Genomic DNA, 25,000 nt, shown 5'->3' on the forward strand with positions numbered 1-25,000 from the left:
GAGGGATCAAGCTCTCCCCCTCAGTTTCTTTCTCTCTGCTCTCTCGCCAATATTCCTCTCTTTCTCTCTGTCTCTCTTTCTCTCCTTTGTCACACCTGAGCAGGCAGATCCAGCCCAGAGCTGAAACAAATGTAGCGAGAAAAAAAAAACTCTAAAAATAAACTGTGTGTGTTGCCTGAGTCCATAAGTGTGTGTGTGTGTGTGTGTGTGTGTGTGTGTGTGTGTGTTTGTGTTTGCGTACATGCTTATGTGTGTTTCTATGTTTATTTTATGTGTGTGTCTGAGTAAATGTGTGTCTATGTGACTGTGTGAATACGCCCGTGTAATTTTATATGGAAATGACTCACATAATTGTTTAAACACCTTTAAGCCATCAAAAGTCAGATGTGTACAATTCCCAGTGCGCCTGGCAGGCTTGGTGGACTACCGCATTCATTAGACAAATGCAAACCAAAGGCACGTGAGGCATGTGACTGTCGCCTCTCCTTTTTCCAAAAGCTTAGGAAAAGATGTTCTATTTTTTTTTCTCTCAGTCACAAAAAGCAACACAACCGTTTCTGTACCGCAAGGTTCAGGCAATTGTGTGAAATTGACTATTTTCTTCCCAACGAGGGAAAGGTGGTGTCATCTAACCAGCCTATGAGCTTTGTCGTCTCTGTTGCCATGGAGACAGTACACCACCACCGTGGGCTGGCAGGTTAACCACCAGAAGGCCCCCATGATTCTGAATTTAAAATGTAGATTTTTCCAGTACAGGGCTCTCAAATGGATTTAATGTGTGTGCGTTTAGTCTCTGGTCTGTTTCTCCAGGGGGTGTTGGGGGGCGGTAAAGCCCAGGCCTGATTTATAGACTTGTCACTTTTTTATGTCTCTCTGTATGCATGTTTATTGTTGCCTGTGCTCCAGGGCGCACCAAAGGAGCAGATATGCTGAATGAGATTTCACAGCAATTTGTTGTCGATGCAGCTAGTCTAACATGTGGGGAAATTAATAATAATATTGTTGTTGGGGTGCAGGCGGCACTGGAAGCATGCCTAACAACCGCTCTGTTTCTCGTTGTCCTTCACTCCCTTCTCCCTCCCTCCCTCTCTCTCTCTCTGTCTCTCTTTCTCTCTCTCCATCCTCCCTCCCTCTTGCCCTCTCCTTTTTTTATCTCTCTCAACAAAAAAAACACACCCCCTCCCAGCCGACCTGGTTTGCTGAAAGCCGGTGACCCAGGATTCCCCTGGTTGGCTGACTCTTGGCCCTCCACCAGTCTACCAGCCAACGGGGGCCTGGGAGGTCCCAATGACCGAGGCAACTTTGGACGCGGAGGTAAGAAACACAGCGATGGTGGCCGTGGTCAAACAAAGCCAAAGGAGGGTTCTGGAGGAGGAGGGTTCAGACAAGGGCTGACCCAGGGCGCTCCCAGCTGAACGCGGTGTCACGGTGTGCCGTCGGCCCCAGAGTCAGGAAGCAGGGGTCAGAGGGCATGTGCCCAGAGTATGCCAGAGAGAGGGAGGCTGTGAATACATGTATGAGCTAGATGAATTATTCACTGTGATGGGTATCCCTCAGCAAGCATTGTGACAGCCCGTCACACACACTCTCTCTCATAGACACACACACACACACACACACACCTTAGTCAGTCCCTCTGGATCGCACCACACATCGCTATGCCTCAAAACAGACAAGAACTTTGATACTTTATACATACACTTCACTGCTTCTGGTGCTTTTATCTGAACCTGTGTGTGCAGGTGTGTGAGGTGTGTGAGGTGGAGAGATTGTGTGTGTGTGTGTACGTATGTGTGCGCGTGTGTGTGTAAGTGTGTGCATGTGCCCATGTGTGTTTGCGTGTATGCCTGTGTTTGCGTGTATGCCTGTGTTTATGTGTGTGTAAATGTGCCATTCTCATTAGGCTCATTTGAATGGTGGTCGGCTCATCAGAGCCCCCAGGGTGGTAGAGGGGTGGTGTAGAGCTGAAGGTCAGCCCTGTGTGACTGGCCCCTCTCCCTGGACACAGCGCTGGGCTCCTACAGGGCATTGCATGCCCAGCCGTAATTATTCTGCTGGCTAATCACTTTCATTTATCTCAGCTCATTGAAGATCGCTTTAACTGATACAGGGGGGGCCTTGCACTGGGCAGCGGGAAGTGCTCATGTGTTTCACACTGACCTTAAGATGTTTAACTTTATCTCTCCATGCATCTCTGTCTCTGTTTCACCCTCTCCCTCCCTTCCCTTCTTTTCCTCCCTCCCACCCTCCCTCACTCCCGCCCTTTCAGATGTCCTGCCCTCGGGGGTGGGCGAGAAGACGGGTACCATGCTGTCTGACGGTGCCATCTACAGCAGCATCGACTTCACAGGCAAGGCGGGCTACAGCAGCCCAGCGAGGGGCAGCCATGCCACGCCCTACGCCACCACGCAGATCCTCCAGTCCAACAGCTTCCATGAGCTGGCTGTGGACAGGCCCGACCCCCGCTGGAAGGCCTCGCTCCGAGCCCAGCAGGAGATGGCCAACCTGGGCTACTCACTGACCGACGGACGCCCCTGCAATGGTAATCCACACGCAACACTGGGGGAACTACAGCAAGAATGTGTGGAGGGAATATGGCATAATAGGGCTGTGTGTGCTTGCTTGCATATGTGACAGCAGCTGGTGAACAAAAATATTGTGGAACAAAATATTGCAATGCAATGGATTTGGTGAGTAATCCCCACGACACTAACTAGGTAATAGTGGGGATTACTCACCAAATCTATTGCATTGCATTATTTTGGCTTGACTAGCGAGTGTGTCATTGATTTTCAATCAAATTTATTTTAATTTTTCTGAACATTAATTTGAACATTGGTCGGTTGCTGACTTGTTCCCGCTTTCACCAGCTGCTGTCATATATGCATTGTATGTATGTGTGTGTGTGTGTGTGTGTGTGTGTCTGTGTTTGTGTTTGTGTTTGTGTGTTTGAGTGTGTGTGTGTGCGTGTGCATGCATGTGCGTGCGTTTCCAGATTTCTTCATGCTCCAAAGCAGTGTGCCTTGAAGCAAGGCACTGGATTTCCTTGGCTTCTCCCATTGGCTGGATGGTCAGTCAAGGACTAAGGCTTAGCATTCATAAGATATGCTTTTTAGAATACAACTGGGATTCTGGGAGTCACACAGGAGGATGGGAAGAGAGATAAAGATGGAAGGAGAGTCAGACTGCCGAAACAACCGAGGGAGAGATGTAATGATTTTTGCACAAGATCAGTTCGAAGAGGGAGAAAGTGGAGAGTCAGTGACATCACAGAAATAGAAGGCATAAAGAGAGAGAGAGAGAGAGAGAGAGAGAGAGAGAGAGAGAGAGAGAGAGAGAGAGAGAGAGAGAGAGAGAGAGAGAGAGAGAGAGAGAGAGAGAGAGAGAGAGAGAAAACAAAAACAAAAAGGTTTAATGAAAAAGACTGCAAGTCTGGCAACGTCATTTTTCAGTTTTTTCCAGATTATGAAAGGGTTTCAAATGATGTGTCATACATTGAAATCTGAAGTTGAAGAAGTCATGCATATTTTAATGTTGATACCCCCCAAATCAGCGAGCCAAGAAATCCGGCCTCAAAGTATTCACAGCCTTTTTTCACAGGTAGGTAATGGGTGGGAACAATAGCTGGTTAACTCCACCCCCAACCACTCCCTCAAGACAACCACTCCTCCATTACAGTACATTCATGTCATTATCTACCCCCCATCAGTGGGGTTGTCAGCTAACCCTCAGGAAACAAACTTGCAGGGCTGGCATGTTTAAATGGCTAAATAATAATAATAATAATAATAATAATAATAATAATAATAATAGTTCAAGATTCATTATTGTTGTATTGCCATGTGTGCCAAAAGTGTATTACATCCCATCGTATTTATCATTATAGTCCATAACGCATCTAGTGGGACTTTGGTGTAGTTCCTTCCCATCCCATCTAGGCATCAAAGCTGTAATAAAAAAAGACAGTACATTTAAAATAATTGCCCACAGTTACCAACACACAAAATACTACTATGTTGATAAAATAGAATTGCTAATACATTGACAATGACAAATACCTGAAGTCAGGGCTGCCAAGTTTCACCAAAAGTTTGGAGTGAGATTTTTTGGGGGTGGAGCGACCCAAAACTGTGCACGTTTTGGCAGCGGCGGCCCCTCTCTCCCACCCAATTATTTGTGCTAGTTTCCTGCAATTTTACATGTTGTTCATAATAAACCAGCACAAGAAATGAAAATAATAAATAATAACATGTTATAAAACAAGAAAAAAAAAAAAATATTTATGAAATCTTAATAAACAAATACAGTAGCCTACAGACTCTAAAAGAAAAATTGGCCCCATCAACAGGACTCAGCCCCTTGGTCAGCAGCAGAAAGACCCGTGGTCATCATCTTATATACAGTGCATTGCTCATAGATGGTTATCATGTTATACAGTACATACCAGGGTTTTTCCTGGGTCAGAATGAGGGCTTGGTGGGTGATTTTGTGGCAACAAAAACAAACATTACATATACAGTATAATAACTCCTTATTTCGTTGGTTATGAAGAGGTACAAATAAGCTATTCTTTCAGAAAATTCTGTCATAATTTGTCTGCAATCTCATTTTGTAAAAAGACAATTGTGAGAAAATTGTATTGCGAACCCAGTATCGTGAACCATATCGAATAGTGAGTTGAGTGCATCGTTACATCCCTAGTATGTACATTACATGTTTCTCATGCCAATGAAGCACTTTAAATTGACATTTAATTGATAAAAAGAGAGAGAGAAAGAGAGTAAGAGAGAGAACAAGGCAGGGAGGGAGTGTAATATTTACATTTTCATTGAAAATGGCCCCTGAGGACAATGTTCTTAATCGCTCCCCTTCTCCTTGTGTCGTTTCTGCTGCTCAGCCTTGGGAGCTTCTCTACCCCAGAAATGTCAGGGAGTTACGGCGCATTTCTTTTGGATTAATTTGATTAGCGCATGCAGGGGATTCCTTTGTGTTCTGACCCGTGGATACACAATTAGCGTTGTGGTTGTGGTGAGACGAGGCGGCGTATTGTCGGAGCGTTCAGTCAGCCGGGCCCTGTTCCAGCGTGCTCAGGGCTGTGTGCTCAGCCTTACCTGAGAGATAAGGAGCCGAGGAGGAAGAGGAAGCGTGGGGGGGAAACAGGACGGACGTATAGCTCCAGGCTCGGGACCCCGGGTCTCTGCGCCTCTTTAAGAAATGTCAACATAGGAAAAAGGACCGAGTGCTCTGTCAGCACAGGGAAGAGAGAAATAATGAGAGCCAGGTGGGGGAAAGCAGAGGAAGAAAGCTCATGTGATGATATAAAATAGCTTTCGCTGCAGTAGTGTGTGTGTGTGGGGGGGGGGGGGGGGTGTCTGTGTATGACTGTGCGTGACTATGTGTGTGTGTTTGTGTGTGTGTGTGTGTGTGTGTGCAAGTGTTTGTGTGTGTGCAAGTGTTTGTGTGTGTGCGTGCATGTGTGCGCGTGTGTGTCTGTGTGTCTGTGTGTGTAAATGCGTGTGCGTGTGTGTGTGTGTGTCTGTGTGTTTGTCTGTGACTACAAGCCCCTTGGGGAATAGTATCAGCTCATTAAAACTCACAGCTTGAGGGCTGTAGGGATATCTCAGTAGTGTGAGGCTACGACCAGGCTGATAAGATAAGCTCTATCGCTGACTTCCTCCCCTCTCTCTCTCTTTCCCCGATCTCTGTCATCCCCCCCTCTCTCTCTCTCTCTCCCCCCCCCCCTCTCTCTCCCCCCCCCCTCTCTCTCTTTCCCCCCTCTCTCTTCATCCCCCCTCTCCAGGTGGAAAGGGCGGGAAGAAGAAGAAGGCGAAAGGGGGAACAAAGTCCTCCAAATCTAATGGATCCTGTTGGGCCAACATGCCCCTGCCTCCCCCACCCATGCACCCCCTGCCAGGCACCGAGGTGGACCATTACCCCCCAGAGAACCATGCAGCAGGGTAAGACACACACACACACACACACACACGCACAGTAATAACAAGGAACACATGGCGCCTCTCTTGTCTATTAGAGGTCTGTGCCCTGTCAGTAAACCAGTGAAAGGAAAGCAAACCTTCCCCTAATTGGAAGTAACCAGCGTGGCTCTGTGTCTCTCCTGGAGCTCTCTTCTATATCTGGTTGTGTGTGTGTGTGTGTGTGTGTGTGTGTGTGTGTGTGCGTGTGTGTGTGTGTGTGTGTGTGTATGTGTGTATGTGCGCGTGTGTGTGTGTGTGAGTGTGAGTATGTGTGTGTGTGCGCGTGTGTGTGTGTGTGAGTGTGAGTATGTGTGTGTGTGTGCGTGTGTGTGTGTGTGTGTCCTCCAGGAGAGAGCTAAGCACTGAAGAGCAGCAAGCTTTTACCGCGTGGGAGCAGTTCACAGACTGCTGAGTGAGCTCCCACTGGCTACCTGCTCTCCTCAAGCACAGAAAACAGACACCTACAATATGTTTGACTCATGTAATAGGCTACCTACTGTTTCTGCAAGAGCAGAAATGAAAGACTAGGTTGGGTTCATAACAAACAAAACTCATCACATGGGCCCCCCTGGAGAGATAGGGCACGTTTCATAAAAAAAAAAATCAGTCATAATTTGTCTGCAATCTCATTTTGTAAAAAGAAAATTGTGAGAAAATTGTATTGCGAACCCAGTATCGTGAACCGTATCGAATAGTGAGTTGAGTGCATCGTTACATCCCTAGTATGTCCACCGGAGAAAGTGGACACGGCCATATTTGAGGCTCAAATCACTTCCCTCCTTCTCACAGGTACGACAGTGACAGCTGGGCCCCGCCCCTTCCTGTCCAGACCTACCTCCACCAGGGGTTAGACGACGAGCTGGAGGAGGAGCGAGTGCCCACCCCGCCCCTCAGGGGTGTGGCCTCCTCCCCGGCACCGGCGGCCTACAGCCAACCGTCCTCCTCTTCTCTGAGCTCCACCCACCACGAGGAGATGCAGTCTATGCTGCAGGCCCACCTGGACGAGCTGACCCGGGCCTACCAGTATGAGGTGGCCAAGCAGTCATGGTGAGGGACCCCCCTATGGACACTAGTTACCCCAGCTCAAATACAGTCTTTCCTTGATTCCTTACGCCAACTTTGAGCTGCTTCTTTGACTGTGTACAGTAGACCCTTAATGCAACATTTTACTTTTTGGGCATTTAGCAGACGCCTTATTCCAAAGCGACTTCAATCAATACATTTGACTAAGCAAGTGAATCATCAATCCACCAGTCGTAGCAGGAAGAGTAATCCAGCTCAGGCCCGGGGCCATTGATAGAAGGGAAAATCTTCTTCTATCACCTTCTTCTAAACCTAGGTTGTTGTTGTTGTTGTTTTATTTTATTTTATATAGACACTGGAGAAACAGAGAAACAGTACAAGGGGGTCAATAGAAGTTTTTTAGGGGACACGGTAGAGGGGAAAAGCGGGTGTCTTCAGGAGACATAGGTTGATATGCACATGACATTTTGAACATCATTCGCTGACACGCATGCAGAGCTGTAACGCTGACAATGGAAATGGTGACATTTGGCTGTCAAACTTAATACATAATATCATTTAATAGTGTTCAATGTTCTGCGTCCCCCATTCCTTCCAGAGAGGGAGACAGTGGGGAAAAAACGGTGCGTGTTAGAAGATTTATTTTTGTAAATCGGTTTTCAGCTATATTAGCGACTGGACATGTTAGCCACGTTACTGTACCAATACGCATTTCTCGGAATATGAAATTATAATATTATCACACTCAACAATCAACAATCCCCAAACAATCAAAACAAATTAATGTCCTATGAGCATTCTAATACAAGCTTTGATATCTTTTGGTGTCTCCAGACAATAGTAAATCATTGATATTTCTTCGTGGTTATGATGCAGTCACTTTCCAGCGATAACAATCTTTTGAATCTTCTCTGGTACTAACCCTAATTAAGTATGATATTTCAATCATAATACAACCCACTGGCAGTACGTGGGTTTGCACCGTAAATGAGAAAAGAGCTGTCGTTCTATTCAATGGATTGGAATGCGTTTGCATATCAATGGCGAGTCTTGAGTGTTTCCTATCTGGGTGATATTTACGCATGTCAGCCCAACCCCCCCTGGTTTCACGTTTCCTGAGAGCGATAAAACCAGTCCTCCATTGATTACATCCAGCAGGCATCGGGAAACTTGTCATGTTGGTGGGGTGGAGGGGGGGGGGGTTGGACACACACACACACACACGTGTTGCGGGGGGTAATGACTGGGTTTGGCATGGCGTACGCCTCTGACAACAGGAAAAAGAGCTGGTAATTACATGTGCAGCTCCTCCGCGGCGGCAAGAGGCGTGGAACGTCACGGGGGACAGCTGTGGGGGAGATAACAGACACGTTATTGACAGGCCTGCGCGTCCCGCCATTCTTCTCCCTTCACCAACCCAATTACCACGCCATTGTGCTCGCCGGGCGCACGCACGCACACACGCACGCCAGGGCTGAGGAATTAGCCGCGCCGCGATTGCCGTGGATGCTCAAAGAAAAAATTATTAATTCAGCCACCACGGGCCAGACTGCTCACCCGTGCTGAATGAGGGGGAGGGGAGGGGGGCGGGCCGGGGACCCCTCGTTTTGCACTTTGGCATTTGTTTGTTCAGAGCCCTCTCTTTTAGCCTTTGGGTCCTGTCTTTCATTCGCTTTATCTACTGTTCTGTGTGCATAACATGGACCCGCTCACATTCTCATCAGGCATACGAAGGGCAGCCCGCACCCGTCCAGGGCCCCTGTCCCTCCGATGGGTTACATGTCCAGCACGCTGGGGTCGGACGTGGGGAACATGATCCAGTCTGAGGGGGAAGAGGAGGAGGACGAAGGTTATGCCGTGTCACGGCAGCTCTGTGGCTTTGACTACACTCCTGGACGCAGCATGGACCAACTGGAAGGCCCAGGTGAGACCCCCCCCCCGACACACACACACACACACAGAAGCAGACACACAGAAGCAGTGTAGGCCTTGTTGTGCCTAAATAACCTATGAACGACACACACACACACACACACACACACACACACACACACACACACACGCCATCCCTCCTCTCTATTCAGACTGCAGTCATATGTACATCTTTGGACAAACACCCACGCACACACGCACACACACACACACGCACGCACACACGCACACACACACACACACACACACACACACACACACACACACACACACCATCCCTACTCTCTATTCAGACTGCAGTCATACACATCTTTAGATTGCCCAAGGTGACATGATTGTCGAGCAGTGAGTAAATTGTAATATGGTTGTATTCATTCCCCACTTATGAAGTCCTGCTAAACACCTTCCACATTATACAGTTTCGACTGACAGCTTTTTGATTTCCAATTTTCTCACCCGCACCATGTCATTCTCCGACCAACCGCAAGACTGATAGTTTCATATTGTGATATTAGGTCTCATTAATTTTAACAAGACATTTAAGGGAAGGAAAAATAGGAGTCTGATCTGGTGCAATCTCGCACACCGAGGGAGGTAGAAATCGGAGGACAGGCTCATCGTAAATGCATGGAACGGTTCCATGCGTTCCACCAGCCTCCACTGGTACCATCCTCCGCTGGCCCGCATGTCGGAGAGATTCATCTCCTCGAAAGAAAAAAGAAACATTGAACTTTCAAGTGATTTGATTTTCAAATGGAAGCTATCATTTCTACATGACATCTCATTTGGGCATTAGTCTCAAACCCTGGCGGCCATTTTGAAGGGTATAGCCGTACTGTCAAACCAGTTCATGTCTTTCTAATGATCTGCAGGAAACCTTACATGACTAATGAGAGTGTCTGACATAACGAAAGGAAGCCAGACAGAGAAATATTGAGAGAAATAGACCAGGAGAGAGGATCTTATATCCACAGGGCGGCGGAGGATTGTGACTTTTTTTTTGCAGTGCCTGTATTGAGTTTGGGGGAGGGAGACCACCTTCATGTCCCAGGCAGTTTTCTGGGAGATGATGGAACATTAGGTATGCTAGAAGTGACACAGCGGGACCGCTGATATATATGTTGTGTGGACTTGATGAAGTGGGTCCTGGGCAGTAATATGCTGTGTTGTCTCTATGGGGAGGAGAGCTACGCTAGATCAGCTTATCTCTACAAAGGTCTCTCCTCTGTCTCTCCTCTCCCCCCGGGAGACCGCCACAGCCCACGCAGAAGAAAAGGCCAACACATTTAAGGCAGAGCCAGGAGTTCTATCCCTATTTATCCAGTTTTGAAGGTTTACCTGGAACCTTTAACTTTAACTTGCCCTGACCTGCTCCGAGTCGCCAGTGATCTGCTCGCTTCCTCTCTTCATCCATCTCTAATATCATGTATTCGCAAAAGAAACACAACTGATAAGGAGGTTTGTTTCTTGGAAGTGCGTTTGGATGTACCCGCCCGAAGCCCAGCCTTCAGGTTTATCAGGGAAAAGGAGAGGCGTCACGGCGTTCTCGCAATGACTCGATTTAGACTAAACATTGAAATACTGGGTTTATGCCCAATGTAAAAAAAAGAAATGCTTGTCCATTTCTGGGCTAGAATTTGTTAATATGACTACCATTGACACTACTGTTTTCAACATAAAAAAGTTGTTTTTCTGCTTCAGTTCCTCTTGTTGTACAGTACTCCAATCTCCCTCTCTCTATCTATCTATCTCCCCCCCTCCCTCTCTCTCTCCCTCTCTTTCTCTCTCTCTCTGTAAAGCTTTCTCCCAGCGGGTGCGGCCCGGAAGCTCAGGCTCGGCAGACAGCAATACTCTGGGCACACAGAGCCTCGGCCACCAGAGGGCGCCGCACACGGGACGGAAAGCCCGGGCAGAAACAGTCGGTACACTGCCTAGACGGAGAGACCCCATCATCACAGAGAGTAAGACATGGCAGAGAGAGACAGAGAGAGAGAGAGACAGACAGAGAGAGAGAGAGAGATTGTAGTGGTAGTTCCCATTATTGAGTGTAGCTTGACTTCTACTAGATACTGTATGTGGATGTCTGTCATTGAATCCCCTGTCACATTGGAAATAACAAAGGCTGTATGCTCCTTCCCTCCTCTCTCCATCCAGTGGCTCCTCCGGTCCCTGAGGCCCTGCACAGTGTGGGGGCCCGTCTGCATGGCTCCTGGGCGGCCGGGGGCTCGGACCCCCCTGAGGAGTGTATGGTGTCCACGCTGGAGAGGCAGCACATGGCCTCCTGGAGCGGGACGCCATCGGCCAGGGGCACCCTGGGGAGAGGTACCCACCAGAGGCCTGGCACAGAGCACGCTCACAACGGACACCCACCACCCAACGGCCCGGAGAAGAGCTACGGGGAACGATGTACGTACTCAGCCTCTCCGTGAGGAAGGTGTGCGTGTGTGTGTGGGGGGGGGGGGTGTGTGTGTGTGCATGTGTGTCTGTGTGTGTGTGAATTTCTCTTCAGTGTGTTCTCTGTCAAGGGAAGAATATGTTAAATATATCATCCTCATCATCTGAGACTCATGATTATGTTTTGTGGCTTTTCTGTCTCTCAGAGTCTTGGTGATGAGTCGGTCCCTTCAGTGCTGCCTGTCCCAGGACACCTTGTCTATAAGTGCAATGAGATTTCCCTCTGCGAAAGATACAGGATGGCGATACAGGATTGAGGATGGAGAGAAGAGAGAACGGAGGAAGGAAGAGAGAGAGGGAAACGCAGAGCTGTAAATGTGATGTACAGACACACGGACACAAATCTCACAGTGTTCTTTTTACAGTGTTACTTTCATCCCTCCTTACAAAAGAATAAACTGTATGTCACATGTCCCTCCTGTTTCATGTCACACGATGTACAGTACTGAAACTGAAACCAAGATGAAAAATCACAACAGTTAAGCTATTGACTCATGAAAGTGAAAGGACTTGCATTTCTTGTAAATATCTTTTGGTTTTATTTTGTTTCTATTTTGTTTCTTTTTTTTGTTGCTTTGCTATGCAAGCCAAAACCTGACATTGAAGTTGTCTGTTTAATTGTGATTTAACATTGTGAGTTGATGGACTGTGGTGCCACATTTGTTTTTTTTTCCATAAAAAAAATGCTCGAAATGTTAATGCTTAATTTTTTGATGGAACTACTGTATTGTTGTTTACTTTGCACAGAGCGTTTTGGTGATGATAAAGCACAAACCCATCGGCTGTACAGTAGCTGAGCTGAGGAAGAGAATGATATGAAGAAGAGCGTCTATAAATATAGCCTAAATTGAAGTATAAGTATAATATATGATACAGTACAGTACATGCTTTTGAGAGATACAGATGTATTGAGAGATATAAGGAACACAAAGAAATTAAGACATTAAAAAAGAAAAAAAGACGCACACATCGAAAACGTTATTATTGTTTTGCTTTTAAAAACTGAGGTTGGTAGGGTTGACATTGCCCATGTGCATTGGACTGGTACGGTTCTGACTCTGTGAAGTTTATCACCTGTGTAATACCATGGCAATGAGGCAGCAACACTTGGATTCTCTAAAAGTAATGAGAATCCCCCCCCCCCGCCAACAAGTAGACTATTTCTATTTAAAATGGAACCTTTGATACAGTGCCAAAGGACAATTATTGATCTAGTTATTGATCTGAAGGTGCCGGGCCTGTGGAGTACCAGTCAGTCAGGTGTTGCCAGGTGGGCCCAGATGTGAGGACAGATGGACTGTGTCACAGTTGCCCTTGGGACCAGAGTGAGGCATGGCAGAGTGAGATAATGGCCTTGAGAAAAGGAGGCTACTCCCTTACTGGGTTTTACATAGCTTTTACTGACTGGTGCAGCATGATTAACAACAATATGCAATTAGATTAGAATACTACTGTAGACCCCATCATAGAACTGATGGCCAGCTGTTTTTAGTCTTACTGATATACTGTGGCGCCCTCTTCACCACCCCGAGGTAATACACTGATTCCTTCAGATGCTTTCGAAGCACCTTGTTCAGTCAAAGCTCATCATAGCACTTCTGATTAGCAACGCTAACGTTAGCCACCGGACCAACAGAGGATTTCCTCGATGCTGTAACCAGTTATGGAGGGCAGCTGGTTGCTCGTTCTTTTCGCCTAAGAGATTCACAACGCGGTGTTTTGATTCACTTCTTTGTATGGTTCTTTTCTGATTGTTCTTTGTATGGGCGCCAACTGTAAAGAACCTGTACCTGCCAGATCCGGTCTGTCCTCAGGAATACACAGGCACGTGCAGTACAGTGTGGCCATTTTTCAGTCCTACAATGCAAATAAAACGTGTATGTGGAATCCAACCCAGAGTGTCGACTGCATTTTAACTAACGATCCAAGACATTCCCCTCATCAATGTTATATATATATATATATACACTGTATGGCATTTAGCTTTAATCCAAAGAGACTTACATTGCAGTGAGTGCATACATTTTTCAGTATATATGGTCCCAATGGGAATCGAACCCACTGTTCGCACCATGCTCTACCAACGGAGCCACAGATGGCCACATGACAAACTGAATAACATGGATTTGGAAATGAAGATGTGTGCACACATATTCTTCAGCAATTACTTATGTAGATTAAAATGAAGAGACACAGTATCAGAGTCTAGTTTAGATATGAATAAGAACAATATTCAGTCTCCCCAGTCTACAGTGTCTCTGTGTAAGGCTAAATCAGTCTTAGTCATAGATAATGGCACAAGAAAAGAATGATCAGTCCATGTCTATGCATCATCCCTTTCATTCGCTCCTAACCCACACCAGAACACATTTATGCACTGGTGGAAATGTCAGAGTCATCCATCGCCGAAGAAAATACAGAGGGAAGTCAGATTGAAGAGATGACTATCAGAGACTGATCAGCCATGAGACCTCTTTCAGGCTGGCCATTTGAGGATTTCTGGGTAAAACGATTCATGATGATGAAGATGAGGGTGATGGTAATGTTGCTCTTTCAGCTTTTTTCCATCATAAAATGGGGTTATGAGAACGTACAGTATGTGAATTCATAAAGTGATTATGTTTCAGACATTTACATCGTTACCAGACTACATAGCTCATTTGCTACAGTACATTCAAGCACACAGAAATGCAATTGCATTGATTTATAATGTTTGGAAAGCTTTTCCTGGGGCAACCATGCTTTACACCATTCTTCATAGCGTACACGATAACTGTATTCACTAGACTTAATGAAACACAGAACTGCTGTAAGATCACATTAGTACATTAACAGTGTTGAGTTCTGTAATGGCACCAGTCTCTGGGTCCTCTGTAGACAATCAATACAGTCAGCCAAGTGTAAATAACAGTGTTCAACATAGCAGGTAGAAATGAAAAGAATGGGATACTGTACTATTTAGTCTCTCTTGACAGCTCTCATACATCTTACAGTTACACTCCGTATCTGCCCGTAGCATTGAAGGTCCAGTATGTAACATTCAAGCTTTCTAACAGCTTCCTAATGGTTGTAATGATTACGTTTAATCGGTAGTGACCAGGGAAATTTGGACATATTTCATTTACAAAAGCTGTTTTGGTCAGAAAAAATAAGCACCTTCTAAAATGGAGTGTCCTACCCGACACTCGGTTTGTATACAAACATGTTGTGACTTGCCTGGGGTTGTTCTATCGGGAGTGGACTCTTCAAACTGTGTGTGCACGCAGAAACCCAACAGTTAATGTCCGAAACTGCAGGTCAAACTATATCAGGGTTATATTCATATTAGGGAGGATGTTGTTTCGAACTTCGAACTGAATTCCGCAGTGGAGGAAGATTTCCAACAGACTTACAGCCTGCTCCTTTAAGACATACGCTTCCTTTGAGCCAACGTGCCAACGGGCACCCAGGTGTAAGGTTATCGACAACAGAAGAACAGAATAAGGTCTGAATTCTCTCATAACGTTGTTCTTATTAATTCGATGCTCCTCTCGGCCATGCAGTGCTGACGTTATGTGGACACAACCTTTGCAAAAATTATTATGTAGAGCCTTGACCATGTAGAGGAGCCCATCCATGACTCATGACATTTGCCTAATTGGAAAGTTTGAACACCTCGGATGTTTGATTACACGTTAGCCACTAGAGACCACCATGTCCCTCTCCACAGACCCTCCTCCCCCAGGTGGTGGGGACGGGGAAGGAAGCAGGGCTCTTCTGACCTTCAGCTTCCTCTGTGGCCAATTTGTCTTTCTCTTTGTCTTTGTCTCTCACCCTCATTAGTCAACTCTCCCCCACTACAGTAGGCACTTTTCATGGTGTCTTTGACATATACCAGCAGGGTCTTTTCTCGAAATCCGAGACAGAGGGCAAATAGCAAATAGCAAGCAGAGGATGTGTATGAACACACAACGTGACCATGTGACCCAAAGACTATTACCTATAATAGAATTAAAGGTATATATAATAATATAATATAATAGTAAGACTATTACCTATTTGTGACGTTTGTGTCAGACCCCAGGAAGACTAGCTGATGTCATGGCATTAGCTAATGGGGATCCTGATCAACAAAACAAAACCTATACCGTATCCTCACACTTCAACTCAATGCTGAAACTCACTGTTGAGATTCCATGATAGTGTAATCTGTTTAAGTGCAAAATAGTCTGAAAATATAAGAGACAGCGGTAGGCTTTTGATACTGCATACTGCATGGAGCCCACTGGCGACCTGGCCTGTGATAAACTCTGCCATTATCCTTAAACAGCCCTGGTTGTCAAGGCCAGTCTTTTGTCAACAGAACAGAGTGGAGAGAAACTGCAAGAAAGACACAGTGAAATTGGAAATTCAAACAAGACACAGACACACAGGCACATAAGCACAGACACACACAGACACACACAGACACACACAGACACACACACACACACACACACACACACACACACACACACACACACACACACACACACACACACCCCTGCAGTATCTAAGAAACCACAGTGAAAAGATAGTGATTCGGGGAGGCGGTCGTCCTTGAATGAGAACTAGAGCAGGATAAAGAGGGTGGCCTTCGTTGCATCTGGATGTTCGACTTTTCATTGGTCTTTGCAAGAAGAATGTGAAGACAACATCCAGCCAGGCGAAGGCTTATTCAGACTTTCATTTACCAGTATATATTGGTTTCTGTTCTGGCATGTAATTATAGGACACTGGTTTGGTTCTACTGTTTAAAATTAGAAGGAATGCATGTGGGCACACTATGACACAACATGAACAGACACACATTTTTTCTCATATATTTTTCCGCTTCAGAAATGTTTCATTTTCACACTTTTCTTTCACACCATAATTGGCCTGACTTTATAGCCAGCTCACGTAGACGTTGACTGTCCCTACTCCAGAAACCCTCACTGACTTCTGCTAAAGTTTTTCAGTTTTACCACTTTGGGCGAACAACACACCAGATGGCTTAGCTAACTGCTTTTATTTCAAAGCAGCTGCTATGCCTCTCTCTTAATCAAATGAAAAGCGACATGAAGGCCACCTGCATTAATCACTTATGAGCCCACGGATAAACAGAGTGAGCTAAATACACACACACGCACGCACGCACACACACACACACACACACACACACACACACACGCACACACACACACACACACCACTCTCACACGCACACACACACACACGCACACACACACACACACACACAACACTCTCACACGCACACACACACACACACACACCAACACCAACACTCTCACACGCACACACACACACACACACACACACACACACACACACACACAACACTCTCACACACACACACACACCAACACTCTCACATGCACACCGACACTCTCACATGCACACATCATGAACACTGACAAGACGAGGGCTTTTAGTATCACTGCTCTCCCCTCTGTCTGTGGCTGCAGCAGAGTTTGCTCTGGCACCAGAGAGCTTTGAGGACGATGGTGAGCTTCTCCTCCAGCACCATATGGTCTGATCCTCAGGCCCCATGAAGGTAAAGAAGAGGTGTGAGGCCCCAGGGGAGCCTGGGGGGTGTGTGTGTGCAGCTTCACATAGACAGTTGTGTCAGTGTGTGGTGCTGAAGGGGAATGACATGACATTCAATGTCCTCTGTAAACTTTACTCTCGATTAACCCTCTGTCTGTCTGGCTGGCTGTCTGGCTGTCTGTCTGTATGTCCGTCTGTCTGTTGTCTGACTGTCTGACTGTCTGACTGTCTGTCTGTCTGTCTGTCTGCCTTTTTGCTTGTCAGTCTGTCTGTTTGTCTGTCTGTCTGCCTGTTGTATCTGTTTCTCTGTCTCTGTCTCTCTCTCTCTCTCTCTCTGTGTCCATTTAATATATGGCCTCATGCATGCATGTATTGTAAATAACAGAATAGACTGCATTGGCTTATGTTGTTACAGCGCTGTGGATTGCATAACTGTGGCAATACTGTATGAATTGTAATCTGTTGTCCTGGAGTGCAGAAATAACACAAGGTTTAACATGTGCATTCAACTCGGAACAACAAGGAAAACATCACAATAATAGGAAGGTAAACTACCTGGGAATGCTGGCATGTTTATTGCATCATTTGACATTTTAGGGAACAATGGAGAGAAGAACATTCCGTGCTCCCACTCTATCCCCCTAACTGGTGAGATGAAGGTATGGAGGAGAGCTGTGTTCCCTGCACAACACTGGCGCCATTACTTTGAATAATTTAAACAGTGAGCACGACTCAAGGGTTCTCTCCCCAGCTTTGCGTCGCAGGTTTGTCACAAACCACTTCTGGAGTGACTCGTTCCACTGAAGCAGGAAATTAACAAGCGTAGACACTGGCATCACGAGAGGAAGGGAGAGGGAGAGAGAGAGAGAAAGAGAGAGAGAGAGAGGGATACCCTTATCTGAAGAAAACCATCACCTGTTCAAAACAAAAACGATAGATATTGACGGCAGAGGCCTAAGTATGCCAATATCTGAAATTCAGACTAATTATGACTCATTTGCATTATTTAATTATTTGGAATTTAATGCGTGAGTGACGTTCAGCCTCTCTACAGAATGTTATGCTGCGCACCACCAACAAGTAAACACGATTACGTAATTGGAAACCAAAAGGTAAACAACTCGACAACTTCAAATCCCATCATCTGAGGGATGGTTGCCTTTAAAAAGCCCCCACAGTTCTGACAAGCGAACCAGGCCTTAGAAACGCTTTGGCAGATACAAGAAGGCAGCAATTAGAGCCATTTCCTCTTCCTCTGGTGTTTGATTTTGGCAGGATTTGGGGTAGGCGGGGTGGAGGGGAGGAGGGGGAGGGGGGGGGGGCAGCCTGCAGAGACGGACATTAAATCCCTCTTGTCATTGTTTAATTGACTCAGCGTGTAACAGAGGGGGAGGAGGGTGGGGGGGGGGGGGTAGTCTAATCCTGGGTGCTAGGGTTTAATTGCATGGGCATGGTAGTGGAGAAGAGGAAGATTACCCTCTCCCTCCCACTGAGCAGCTCTGTGAGAGGCGCCACACTGGGGGTGGGTCGGCCTTGCCGGAGGACCAGGGACGGGGATGGGGAACACGTCCAGGACTAATGGACCAATGACCGCCACTCACATCCTCATGGCCAAGGAGACAGTTAAACACTTGAGACACGGGGCCGAGACGGTCATCTCTATTCTGCTTACTATGGCTGAATGAGAGCCCATCGATTTTAATATTCGGTCAGATGGCATTCCCCAATCCTTGGCACTAGACTAGCTGTGATCAGCGAGAACTGAGACAGAGAGAGAGAGAGAGAGAATCCAGACGTGTAATCTGTCCAGTGCCGCCTGACTCTGCTGTTAGTACCTCACGCCGTTTGAAGATGGGCATGTTGAACTTTGACTGAACGTTGAGTTGTTAAAGGAGGATTCTCCTCCATGTTAATACAACCCATAGACCCATAGAGTTTCTGTGCCGTTTGAGGCCTGTGGAACCCAGCCAGCTGTCCCAGTCTCCCAGGGCTGCACTAAAGACTCCATTACCAGTAATGCCCCTCTCCCTGGGTAGGAGCCTAGGAGGCTGTCCACACAGGGGCATAATGAAGATGGATGGACTCGCTTTATTTGCTGATGCTGACAGGAAAAGCGTGTCCTGCCTCGGCTGTGATCCATCATCAAAGCTCGCACACCACACTCTGACGGGCAAGGGAGGGTTGTGTTTTTTTGTTTGTGTGTGTGTGTGTTTGTGTGTGTGTGTGTGTGTGTGCCTGCATGTGTGTGTGTCTACTGTATGTGTGTGTCTACTGTATGCGTGTGTTTGTGTGTGCGTGCATGCATGCATGCATGTGTGCATATGCGTGTGCGCGTGCGTGTGTGCATGCGTGAATTTAACCCTTTCCCTCATCGCTGCAATATATATCGTTAACATTTTCTAATATTGAACTAAGGAGGACAAACCAGATGAGTAGGCAAAAATAATTCACGGCGGTCTGTCGTACGGCCCCTCCTCAGACACTTTACAGGGGAACTTAAGAGCAGTAAATCTGAGTCATCCTCATCCCACAGACAAGGGGAAATATAGATTATGACCTAATTAACGAAAGTAGCCATAAAAGATGGAAATGTATGAGCATGACTCACACACCCGCTCTGAAGGAGAGAGTAGCCACTATTGGGGGGACCGCAGGGAATTGGAACGGCGAGGCAGTCATCGTGAGCACAGAGCAGCGGCTACAGTATGGCCTTGCTGGGTTAATTGCGTTGACCCCCCTGCTACTGAATTAGCACAGCGGTGAATGGGGTTTACCACTCACAGACAGCTCTTTACAGCTGGCGGGACACTTTGATTTCTATCCACTTTGGCACTCAGAAGGAGCTCCAACTATAACAGCGATCTGTCTCATTTATCACAGAAGGCAATTGTACAGGTCCATCAGCGATAGTACTCCCAGCCGCTCAGCACCTGCTGAATATCAGTATATCAGTTCATGCTGAATATGCAGAGATGTACTTACAGTAAAACAATAGGCACATTTGGACTTGGATTTTTGTGAAGAATCTGCATGTGGGTGATTTGATCAACAGCTTATTTTCTCTACCATCGCAGACGAGGACAAAGAAAAGGATTTCCACTGCTGTTTGTATCAGTAGGTTTGACTGCTACCAACCCCCATTCCCGACCCCACACACATACACACATACACACACACACACACACACACACACACAAACACAGGGTAACACACCTGTGATAGGCTCCGGAGCGCCTCCTCTTTCCCTTTGACAGCCCACAGCTGCTTCGTTAATTAACCACTAGGGTTCATGAGTGAGGTTAATTAAGCAGCGTGTCTCATCCCAATGCCATAAAAAAACTCTCTCTTTAGGGTGGCACTCGCTCTCAGCCCCTCTCCCTCCGTCAAACTTGCTGCCTCTCAACAACCTTGCGTCCAGACTTTCCACTCACCTGTGCGTTCACCTGACAACATCACAAACAACCGTGTGGTAGTATTAGTATCACAATGAAACCACAGAATCAAGAAGAGATCTCAGGCGTGGATAGTAGCATTTGAAGACATTTTAATAATAAATAATGTGGTAAAAATGACACGTTTTTTTTTTCTTTCTTCTTCTCCATCCCATTTATAAGATCCTCAGTAATGAAATAGCATTGACTGACATGAACATTGTATTCTTTTTAAAACATGTCAAACTCCAAAACAAAGGATTAGGTTTCATTGGTACACATTGGATAGATCTGTCGGAACGAGAAAGCCTGAAGAGACGACGATGGACCCAAAGCTTGGCCTATAGATTTGGTTTTGTACAGAGCAGGGAGCCCCGACCATAAAGCCATCAACAAAACAACATTATACTGTACTGTACCATCTCCAACCTCAGGATTCTCAAGTGTCAGTCTTTCATCACCAGTTTCCCTCTTTCTGCGATAGTCTTTCTTCAGGGTCAGTATCAATACCACTGTGTGTGCTAGTTGCTCATGGAGAAAGTGCTACCCATCAGACCAGGGGAACAAGAACAGCCCATACTAGAAGGGTTCCCCAGCAAGCTTCTTCCTGTTATTCATGAATACAGCTTTACCCTCAGCCTTTCTCCTCCTATCTCTCACTTCCTCATAAGTGCATGTTGTCGACATGAGGGTAGTCTGATCAATGTTAAACACAGAAGTTTTGTGTAGGGATATACATTTCTTAATGTAATTACTGTACTGCGTTGGGCAACGTCCCCTTCAGCCTAAATGAACACTTCGGTTTCAATGAAACCTAAATTAGATAAGAGTCGTGTGTCCATCCCAGTCCTTGATAGAAACATATTAATAAGACAACATTGCTGTCCAATCGAATACAGAAAAACGATTAAACAGACTTTTTTTTTTTATCATTGTTCCTCATAAGATGGAACTTCATAGATATCAATGGTTTAAAATAAAGTTAAGTGATTGTGCTTTTGAAACCAAAGTAGAACAAATAACGCACATTGACAAGACCAACATCAAATAACAAAAACATTAACAGTGCATTACAAAAATACATTAAAAACAAAACAAAACGAAAATCCCATTGTAGCAATTTCTGTGGCCGTCGAATGACAGTGAACAATTTACAAGATGCGATGTTGATGATGATTGATGACCAAAATGTTAATTACAGCAACGTATCAGGGGCGACAAACAAGCGAAAGACCAATCTGTGAAGAACCACGGGGAGTGGTCACAGCCCAGGCCCCTGTACACACCCACAATAGCCATCTAATGTGCATGTAGTTCATCTTACACCAGACACCAGCTCGCCACAGAGGCTGGTGGAAGCCAGTTCTCAACCAATAACTCAAGTAAACATTGATCTAACGGTGCTTCACACCAGAGAGCGCATTGACTCGCCAACTCAAATGTGATTGCACTTTATTTTTTTACAATTTTTTCCTCCTCGTCGCTTGCTTTCTATTTTTTTTCCCACAAAGATGGACATCAAATGAGAAATTGTAATAAGAAAAAAAATAACAATATTAGGTATTGTTCTGTATTTTTTTTCCTGTATGTTAAGAAAAGTCATTTACATAATTGTCACGGAATTCCGATGTCATGTTCCTTCCTTCCTGTATTGTGTCAGTTTCCTGTTTCCTGTCCTCCTCCCATTCTTCTCAGCTCTCCAGCAGCTGTGCACACAACACACACACACACACACACACATTACATTTCAGAGAGAGTAAATGGACATCACACGCTACAATCACATCAAACCAGGACATAGAATCCAACGTCCTACAATTCCGTCATCTACAACTGACACCTTGGGTGAGTGTGTTGACCTCTCACCTCTAGCTCCTCCTCCTGTGGCGGGAAGCCCATGGTGGTCGCTCCTGTGTCTGAGGGGTTCCTGCGGCCCCCGGGGGCCCCCTCCCCTCTCCGCCGGCCCCCCGAGCCCCGGGAGGACATGGAGCTGTTGGAGCTGGGGCCTGACTCCCTCTGGGCCTGCAGCGAGGGGAAGGAGGGTCTGCTGTACGGAGGGATGTCCTCCGAGCCTACCACCCACCAACAACATCACTGTGGTTATCTCTCCATCATGGCTGCTTACACACACATTCTAGTACTACAACTCTATGAAGTGGAAAAAAAAAACCTTGAGATGAATAATTTTCAGTGTAATACTTTTCACCTATGGATTGTAAAGGTGTGTGTGTATGTGTGTGTGTATGTGTGTGTGTGTGTGTGTGTGTGTGTGTGTGTGTGTGTGTGTGTGTGTGTGTGTGTACTGTGTGATTACCTGGGTGTTGGCGGGTCTTGCCGCCGCTGCCCTTCCCTCCTCCCTGTGTGGTCCTGTGCTTGTCCTGGGTCTCCAGTCTCTCTACAGAGCCCTCTCTGGTCTTGTGGCCCCCCGCGCTGCCCCTCCGGCCCCGGCCCTCCCCAGAGCCCATCTTAGGGAGCGTGGCCCCCCTCACATCATAGCCCCCCCTGGACACGTGGCTCGGGGAATTGAGGGGCATGCAGGAGTCTGATGAGACACACACAGACACAGACACAGACACAGACACAGACACAGACACAGACACAGACACAGTCACAGACACAGACACAGACACAGTCACAGACACAGACACAGACACAGACACAGACACAAACACAGATACACACACACACACACACACACACAAACACACACATAACTTTAGATGTTGTTCACCGAAGCAAAAGCATACAAAAGATACAAGAGAGGTCGAGTCGCTCTGATGCAGTGACCCTGATGGGGTCTCAGTCCCTTACCATCAGGGAATTCGTCCCTCTGTTGGTGACCCTGGTGACCGGCCTGGTGCTGCCTGTGCCTCTTGGGCGGTCTCTTCTGCATGACTGCGGAGCTCATGTTGCTGTCTGTAGACACGGGGCTGCTGGGACGCTGGAGCCTTCGCCCTAAACAGAAGTGACAAGACTCGGAAACTCAGGACACAGAAGTTTTCGAAAGACTTAGAATGCATTTAAAAAGTAGTAGAGAAAGGTTAGATGAAAGTTTAGCATCTCTGTATCTCTGTGCGATGCTCTGTGTGAGTGTAAGTAAGCGCGTGTGTATTTGAATGAATTTCTCGGTGTGTGTGTGACAGTGGAGGCCGGGGGAGGTAGAAATCGGAGGAGGGGCTCATTGAAATGCATGGAATGGAATATGGAACGGTATCATTCCTCGTTCCATTCCATGCATTAAATGACCCCGCCCCCCCCCCCCCCCCCCGATTTCTACCTCCACCGGCCTCCACTGACGCATGTGTTGGAGAAAATAATATGTTTTCTGTAAGGTCAATTAAAGCTCGGAGCGTAGACAATGTGTGTCCATCTAAACTGGTGCCCATCACCCCTTTCCTTCCTCTACAGATGTGCCAATTCTGTGGCGTAGTTAACAATGGACCTATCGCTAAGCCACGCCCCAAAATATAAATTGTCCAATCAAATCACAGCAAAAGTCACGACAGCCAGAAAACTCGGACAAACAACTCGCTAATATCTGATAAGCTTCTAGACGAAATAATCTTGTCATCTTTAAAAAAACATGTCTATTACTTGCTGTGGTAAATGAGAAATCAGAAATGTGCCAAGACCCGCCATTGTAAGTCATTGAATGTCATTCAGTCACGGTCGGTCAGTCAGTCACTGTCAGTGAAGCGCTGTTTGTTTGTCCGAGTTTTCAAAGGGGGCGTGGCTTAGCGATAGGTCCATTCTGCCTGTGGACATTTGTTGGCTGCAGATGTTTCCCTGAAGGGCCTTGGACCCTCTTGGACGCCTCCCCCCCCCTCCACTCTGTGTGCCCCACTCTTTCTCTCACCTGCTCCAGAGGTGGCTATGTCCTCCGGGTACCGGCCCAGACGCAGGCCCGAGTAGTCCCCCGCTTGGGCGAAGTCTGCGTCTGTGAAGAACGACCCGTCCGAGGAGCTGACGGCGCTGGACCTGCCCGACGAGCCGTTGTCCTCCTCGGAGGCCGAGCCCCAGCCGTTGATCATGGACCCCGTCACGGAACTCTCCAGGTCCCCGGTGCTGGAGGCCGGGGTCTGCTCCAGCCCGCGGAGGTGCAGCCTGCGGGGGGGAGGGTGGTGCTGGTGGTGGGTTTGAGGCTGCTGCTGCTGCTGCTGGTGGAGGTGGGGGTGGGGGTGGGGATGTGGATGTGGATGGGGGTGGTGGGGGTTCTGGTGGTGGGGATGGGGATGGGGGTGGTGGGGGTAATGGCCCTGGGGCATCTCCGCATCTGTCTCATCGTCGTCGCCGCCGACATCCTCCTCCTCCTCTTCCTCCTCCTCCTCCTCTTCGTCCTCGTGCCCGTCCGTGTCCAGCGTCAGGGGGCCGGAGATGTAGCCGTAGGTGTGCGGGGGTGAGAGGGGCCGCGGGGGAGGGGGGGGGCTGGCGGCGTGTTGTCTGAGAAAGGGACAAAACAAAAAGAGGCCGGGCTTTAGACAGTCGCACGGGAGGGACGACAAACCGACACGGCACGTCTACGACCTTCATTACTTTTTCAGAGTCGGAAAAACAAACGTGACAGCGGGATAGAACGGCTGAAGGCTGCGGTCGGAGAGAGAGTGTGTGAGGTGTCGG

At 47.1% G+C, this 25,000-nt stretch overlaps 1 protein-coding gene and 1 pseudogene across 2 annotated transcripts in view; one reads left to right on the top strand and one right to left on the bottom strand.

Moving 5' to 3' along the window:
* Nucleotides 1-11,359, top strand: part of LOC308155855 (roundabout homolog 2-like) — a 114,313-nt pseudogene extending 102,954 nt beyond the window's left edge. The window contains exons 20-26 of the transcript in view: nt 1,187-1,314; nt 2,270-2,542; nt 5,801-5,957; nt 6,765-7,022; nt 8,723-8,922; nt 10,730-10,891; nt 11,085-11,359. The product of the transcript in view is annotated as a roundabout homolog 2-like (transcript). The remainder of the gene's footprint in view (nt 1-1,186; nt 1,315-2,269; nt 2,543-5,800; nt 5,958-6,764; nt 7,023-8,722; nt 8,923-10,729; nt 10,892-11,084) is intronic.
* Nucleotides 11,360-22,074: 10,715 nt separating this feature from the next.
* Nucleotides 22,075-25,000, bottom strand: part of LOC308155856 (roundabout homolog 1-like) — a gene marked incomplete at both ends in the record, with an annotated part of 150,638 nt that continues 147,712 nt past the window's right edge. Inside the window, 5 exons of the mRNA XM_080529225.1 lie at nt 22,075-22,089; nt 22,250-22,455; nt 22,698-22,925; nt 23,195-23,338; nt 24,240-24,823. Coding sequence (XP_080385351.1) covers nt 22,075-22,089; nt 22,250-22,455; nt 22,698-22,925; nt 23,195-23,338; nt 24,240-24,823 — 1,177 coding nt within the window. The remainder of the gene's footprint in view (nt 22,090-22,249; nt 22,456-22,697; nt 22,926-23,194; nt 23,339-24,239; nt 24,824-25,000) is intronic.

This window comes from Nansenia antarctica (assembly GCF_963989245.1).
Source record: "Nansenia antarctica genome assembly, chromosome: 4".
Classification (NCBI taxonomy): Eukaryota; Metazoa; Chordata; class Actinopteri; order Argentiniformes; family Microstomatidae; genus Nansenia; species Nansenia antarctica.